Source organism: Hevea brasiliensis, chromosome 2, assembly GCF_030052815.1.
Source record: "Hevea brasiliensis isolate MT/VB/25A 57/8 chromosome 2, ASM3005281v1, whole genome shotgun sequence".
NCBI classification, from domain to species: domain Eukaryota; kingdom Viridiplantae; phylum Streptophyta; class Magnoliopsida; order Malpighiales; family Euphorbiaceae; genus Hevea; species Hevea brasiliensis.
In genome coordinates, this window is record NC_079494.1 from 9,838,847 (window position 1) to 9,845,949 (window position 7,103).

At 32.5% G+C, this 7,103-nt stretch overlaps 1 protein-coding gene across 1 annotated transcript; it reads left to right on the plus strand.

Moving 5' to 3' along the window:
• Positions 1-594: 594 nt before the first annotated feature.
• On the plus strand, positions 595-4,414 carry LOC110672970 (metal transporter Nramp2). The gene is made up of 4 exons (XM_021835929.2): positions 595-1,380; positions 1,881-2,017; positions 2,139-2,791; positions 3,762-4,414. Exons 1-4 carry the CDS (start codon positions 788-790, stop codon positions 3,984-3,986), a joined length of 1,608 nt encoding a protein of 535 aa, XP_021691621.2. The 5' UTR covers positions 595-787; the 3' UTR covers positions 3,987-4,414.
• Positions 4,415-7,103: the final 2,689 nt, after the last annotated feature.

Consider the following 7,103-nt stretch of genomic DNA (forward strand, 5'->3'; position numbering starts at 1 on the left):
CTCAAATTTAAATCTATCTTAAATCTAATTATATACTATTCATATCTATCTCCCCAAAATTCCATCGGACGAAGTAGCCACAAATGCCTAATCCCTTAGCGCTGCCCATAGTTTGTCATTTTTTCCCCAAGCCCATAGTTTGTGATAACTGGCCTTTAGAGATGAATTCGTTGTACTTAAACACTCCAGACAGTTGAACTTTGCTATATATATATTTTTTTAAATAAAATTAAAATTTCATTAAATTGTGAGGGATTACAAGGTGGACTTTGTTACTCAACTTTGTCTGTTTAAGGCTTTTAATGAATTTACCTTTTGGAAACAAAAAATCACACAAATAATATTTTAATGAAGAATTTTTTTTATTTAAATTAAATTTATATATCCTCCAAATATAAATATATGAAATCACAATCTTATATTTTATATTCATGTACATTCGGTCTAAGAATTTTTCTCAGGGAAAGAGCCCACAATCGCCACGTGTCAAATTTTGAGTGGCTATAAGATTCCGGTTGCAACGATCTTTTACAACGAAAGCAACGTGAAACGAAATCCAAATAACAAGAAAAAGATATATAAATCCATTACATACAGCCCAAGGGCTGATAGTCCAACCAGTTGGAACACGGAGGCCTACGGTGCCTCGTCCAACGCTAGCTGTTGACAAGCAGCACGTTCTCCTCCACCGCCACGATCAGCTCCTCCTTGTCCTCCTCGATTGAGGAATATCCCTTTGGAGCCAAATATTCCGGGTTATTTATTTGTATAATTTTCTTGAACAAAAATGAGTTCACAATCTCGAGAAGAAGATTCCAGAGAAAACGACAAAGAGGAAGAGTCAAGCCGCCTAATATCGACGCCAGCCCAATCTCCGAAACCGTCTTCGGACGGCGAGGACCCCGACGAAGTTGCTTTCGAAGCGCGAGAGAAAATCCTGATCGTTGATGTGGATGGCCAGGATGCAATCGACGCCGACGATTATGTCCCGCCATTTTCGTGGAAAAAACTATGGTTGTTTACGGGACCTGGATTTTTGATGAGCATTGCGTTTTTAGATCCAGGGAATATAGAGGGGGATCTCCAGGCAGGAGCGATTGCCGGATACTCGCTGCTGTGGCTGCTGATGTGGGCCACCCTCATGGGCTTGCTGATCCAGATGCTATCGGCCCGCGTCGGAGTGGCCACGGGACGGCACTTAGCGGAGTTGTGCAGAGAGGAGTACCCAAATTGGGCAAGGTTGATTTTGTGGTTCATGGCGGAGGTGGCGCTTATTGGGGCTGATATACAGGAGGTGATAGGGAGCGCTATTGCTATTCATATATTGAGTAATGGGGTTTTGCCGCTCTGGGCGGGAGTAGTGATTACAGCTTTGGATTGGTACGTTTAGTGGATTTCTGCTAATTTTTTTCCTTCTTCTTTCTAGTATATTCAATTGTTTTCTAGTTTTGCGTTGTTTGTTGGATTGGATGCTCTAAAACTTATGGTTATCGAACGTTTATTCCTTGTGAAAGTCGAATTTTGTATTTTGGACTTTAGCATTTCAGTCATTTGTGGATCTTTTCAGAAGCTTGAACAGCTAGAGTCTGTGAATTTAGATCCATGTTGTATTGTTTGGCTTTCAACTGAGCGGCAAATGAGCGTTTTACAAAATTTATCATTCTTAGGTTATAGCAATCATTATAATCTTATAGCAATCTGTTGGTGCGTAAAGTTCATGGTGATCTTCAGGAAAATGTTTGAATGCAAGCAGAAAGATCCCCCTGCGGCCTTTTTTTTTCCTTTTTTTTTTTTGGATTTAGTTGATCATGCAGTTCTACTATGCAGGGAAATGACATATGTTTCATTGATATGGGATTTTTGTCTCTTTATGTGGACAGTTTTATGTTTTTATTTCTAGAGAATTATGGAGTGAGGAAGTTAGAAGCTGTTTTTGCAGTCCTAATTGCAACTATGGCTTTATCATTTGCCTGGATGTTTGGTGACACCAAGCCTAGTGGAAAAGAACTTTTAACGGGTAAGAATGTCTTTTATTAAATGAAAGTGACCATTCTATATTCCAGTATTTAGTCCTTTTTCCAGTGAAGTGTCTTCATTGGCTGTGCCATGGCTCTGATTGATTCTGATCTTTGTTGTAGGTATTTTAATTCCAAGACTTAGTTCAAAAACAATTCGTCAAGCTGTGGGGGTTGTGGGTTGTGTTATAATGCCGCACAATGTGTTCTTGCATTCAGCTTTGGTGCAATCAAGGAAGATTGATCCTCAGAAGAAAGGTCAAGTTCAGGAGGCTCTGAATTACTACTTAATTGAGTCATCTGTTGCTCTTCTAGTCACCTTCATGATTAACTTGTTTGTGACAACTGTGTTTGCCAAGGGATTCTATGGCACTGAACAGGCAAATAGCATAGGACTAGTCAATGCAGGGCAGTATCTTCAAGAGAAATATGGAGGAGGAATTTTTCCAATTCTTTATATCTGGGGTATTGGCTTGTTGGCAGCTGGACAAAGTAGTACAATAACTGGCACATATGCTGGGCAATTTATTATGGGAGGCTTTCTTAACCTTCGCTTGAAGAAATGGCTGAGGGCATTGATAACACGAAGTTTTGCTATTGTGCCAACTATGATAGTAGCTCTTGTGTTCAACACATCTGAAGCCTCATTGGATATTTTGAATGAATGGCTAAATGTGCTTCAGTCCATACAGATCCCTTTTGCACTTATCCCCCTTCTTACTTTGGTGGCCAAGGAGCAGGTCTTGGGGATCTTTAGAATTGGGCCTGTTCTTGAGGTAAGCTGTTAACTTCACTACTCTGATAATCTTTGCATTGTGTGAGCAAACATATGTAGTGTAGTGCAGTATCTCGATTGATAGCAATGATCGTGAGAACACTCTTGATAGGAGGTATCTGAGGATTGTGGGGTATCTGGTGAATAAATGGGTCCCTGATTCCAATGATTATGAAGTCAATGTCTAATATTCAGAAATCATTATCAAATGTTAAGTAATTGATATCTTTTCTTCAGAATTTTCTTGTGTAGGTGTGTTCAAATTTCAAACATGGTAAGATACAGGCAACTTTATCTTCTGAAATAGTTTAGCTGGTTCCTCAAGTAATTATGTCAAGCTTAAATGATCCCTATGTAGCTTTTTAGCACCTTGTTGAGGAAGGCATTAATTCTGTGAGATTCAGAATGTTTAAATCAGACAGAGCTTGATAGCAAATTTGGAGTCATTGAGGAAACACAAGGGTAAAGAAGCTGTGATCAGACAAAAAGGCTAAAGGGATAGCCCTCTCTTTTGTCCCTTGTTTGCATGGGAGGAGAGTTCCTCGCTTAAGAAGCTGAAGTACCATTCAGTGACTGATGGAACACGCTCTATAAGTGATGGTTTATAGCAGCTCTATATGAAGCTGTTAAATTTTGATATATTTTCATGTTTTGAAAGTGAAGGTTCAACTATTTTTGTAAAAAATAGCATCCTGCACATACAATAGGATCATCTAACCATAAATGTGTCAAGGCACTTAATTTAATTTTTCTTCTTGTTAATTCACTTGGTGCCAATATAGCATTCTAGTTTGTTGGAGTTGGTTGCAGTTTTTAGAGTTAGCTTTGAAAAATTGAGAAATATAACTAACGTGTCCTGTATTTGTTAGATTTCTTTTTTAGAGGAATGTAACTGTTTGATTGTTTGAAGTGATTGGAATATTTTTGCTGATTTTGTTCTGTATTTAATATTTTCTTCATTTTTTCTGTAGAGGCTGGCATGGACAGTAGCTATCCTGGTTATACTGATTAATGGGTATCTGTTGCTTGATTTCTTCGCATCTGAAGTTAAGGGGCTGCTGTTTGGTTTTCTGGCCTGCACTGGCACAGTTGCATATATAGCATTTATTATCTATCTTGTTTCACGTGTCGGTGCTCTGTCGTCTCCTGGGCCCGGCTTAGAACTGTCCAAGAGGGATGCTTTCCCTGGAAATTAAGTTTGTTCAATTTCAAAATATTGGAATCACTACCACCTGGGCCGCATAACAATAGTTGTTGAGACTCTTTCAACAGTAGAACATTTTTTCACTGTCAATCCCTAACCTCAGCGCATACATAAAGTGAGTATACAATCTGACTATTTTCTGCATGATGGAGCTCTATGGTCATGTTTTATCATCAATCGTGTGTGAGGATACATTTTCCTTTGTTTGGTGGGTGGATGAAGCTTCTCTGTAGCAAAATGGTAAATTACTTGCATTGCAGTAGATGCATACAAGCCTGGTTAATCAAACTTAGGATGAGTTTATTAGTTGTTCTTTGTTGCAACAGTTTATCATGTAACATAGTCAAAATGTCATTGAAAGTTACTTGGAGGGACTAATCAATACACTACAGAATGAAGTAAATTTTCCATTACTATTTATCTTTTCCCCGCTTTCTTTTGGCTGTATTGTGAGAAATTTAAGTTGGCATTAGTCCTTTCATATTTTTTGCTTTTTGCATGGAAGAAAAAGGTCAGAAAGTGTACCTGCTGTAAAATTTTGAAAAATCTTTCTTTTGTTTATCTAGATGAAAACAAGACCAGAAAGTAATCCCCATGGATTGACTTACTAATACTGACTTTGAAGTACGATAAGGACATCCAAGGCCTTGAGTACCCTCAATGGAGCCATAATGTAGGATTTTTTTTCCCCTTATTTAAAGGATGTTTATTATTATTCCATAAATTATAGGGCGTGAATCTCACTTCAATATGAGAGGTAGCATGTACTCCGAATTTTAACTGGGTATTTAACTGTTTATAATCCAATTACCCATTAATAAATGGGAGGGTTAAGAATAGATTGTGATTGTTCATATTTTAATTATTTCTTAAAAATTTTAGGTGACCTGTGGAGATGTACCACAACAAATGGGTCAGTTGACTTTTTCATTAAAAAAAAATTCTTATATATACATATATTTATTTAAATTAAATGATGGAATGGTTGTTTGTTTTTCAATTTTTTTTTATCTAAAAAAAAGGTAAAATTTGCATTTATTTTACCTATTGCAACTGTAATTGTGAAATTATTTATCAAAGTAAAATTGTGCAATTATATTATGTAATTCATTGATAATAATTATTTAGTTAATTATATAGATATTTAATAACATTATTAATAATGTAATTTTTAATAACATTGATATAGTTGAGTTCAATTGTAAAATATTGATATTAAATTCTTTTAATAATATTTTTATTTTATGCCAATTCCAAAAGAAATTTATGAACACGCGATGGGGAGTAGCAACTTTTCACCACTATTTTCATATCATTATTGTCATCATCACCATCCCACTTCCACTATCGCCCCCATCATGCTATCACACGTTATCACAATCACTAATTAGTAATTATTCCTATTAATAACAATAATAGTGTGATAGTGGTAGTAAAATGTTAATGATAATGCGGTGATAATCGCGATGATAATGATAGTGATAATAATGATAATAGCGCTACAATAATTACATGGTGACAGTATCATTCATTTAAAAATTAAAAGATTAAGAGGATATTTAAATATAACTATTATTTTAAATTTTTAATTTAAAATTTATTTTTTAATTTATAAATGGATTTAAAAAATAAATAATTAATTATTTGATAAAATTATTTAAAAGTTAATTTTAAATAGTTTAAAATTTTAAATAGTTTAAGTGTTTAATGAAAATATACTTAAAAATAATTTCTTTTGTTAAAATGATTAAAAATAATATGTAATTAAATATTATAATTGTTAAAACAAGAATATGTTAATATTTTTAAAAGTTACTAGGGTAATATAGTTTTTTTATTTAGCTAAATAGTAGCTTGAAGATAAGTAGATAAATCATACATTACTTATAACTTATCACTTAGGCTCTGTTTGTTTCATGAAAAAATTTTTTTGAAATACTCATAAAAATAAATTAATCATAAAATATTTTCCTAATTAAAGGGAAAACTAAATTATTTTTAAGAGAAATGACTTTCTCTTTTTAAAAGAAAAGGTTATTTTCAATTTACTAAAATTTGATAATTTTTTTGAAATATGAAAACATCTATATGTATATGATATAAACATATACCCAATGTTATTAAACTCAGCCCGGAAGTTGATCTGACGAAGGAACTGAGTGAATAGGTCAATGGTTCAACCATTGAGTCACTAAAAATTAATTAAATATATAAATTAATTAAAATTAATTAAATATAACACGTATTAATATAAATAAATATAATTAATTAAATTTTAATTATTTAAAATAAAATTTTAACATTTATTAAGTTATATTAAATAAATTTTAATAGGGTTCTTTAATTTTATATAAAAGTATTCAAGTAATATAATGCATAAATATATAATTCTCTTTTTAATATTTATGAAATATTAAGTATATATTAAAAAATAAATATGGTGAAACGAAAAAACACATAACTATTAAGTTAACTCAATTGATTTTGATTTTAAAAACTTTTTATGAGATTTTAAGTTTAATTTTATATACCAAAAATTAAAAAAATGTAGAAAAAAAGAGATTCTATTGAATAATTGAATCGGTCAGGTCAACTGGGTCACATCGGTATACCGGTTCAATTACTGAGTCGACCGGGTCATGTCGGATCGCTTTCTTGTCTAGTTCAATTCAAATTCAAACCAATTGAAGGGCTGGTTCACTAGTTCAATCAGTCGGTTTGATTCAAATTTAATAACTATGATATACCATTAGTTTTAACATTTTTCATATATAAGTTATTTTTTCAAAAAAAAAATAAAACCTTATTTTAGATAGTTTTTTAACTTATAAGTCAAACTAAATAATAATCTATTTATGGGGATAATTATTAAAAAGAAAATGTAAAAAATAAAAACTATTTACAAATTTAATGCTAATTTGAAACTATTTAAAAAATAGTGTTTCTTATTGAGAAAGTTTTCTTGACAAGTCCAATTAATAATTTTTTGTCAGAAATTATAGTCATATGCTTTTAAAAACGTCACTCCCAATGGCATTTTCAGAAGTACGTGATAAAAAAATAAAATTATTTAAAGGTGTATAATTATTTTTTCTATTTATGTTTTTTT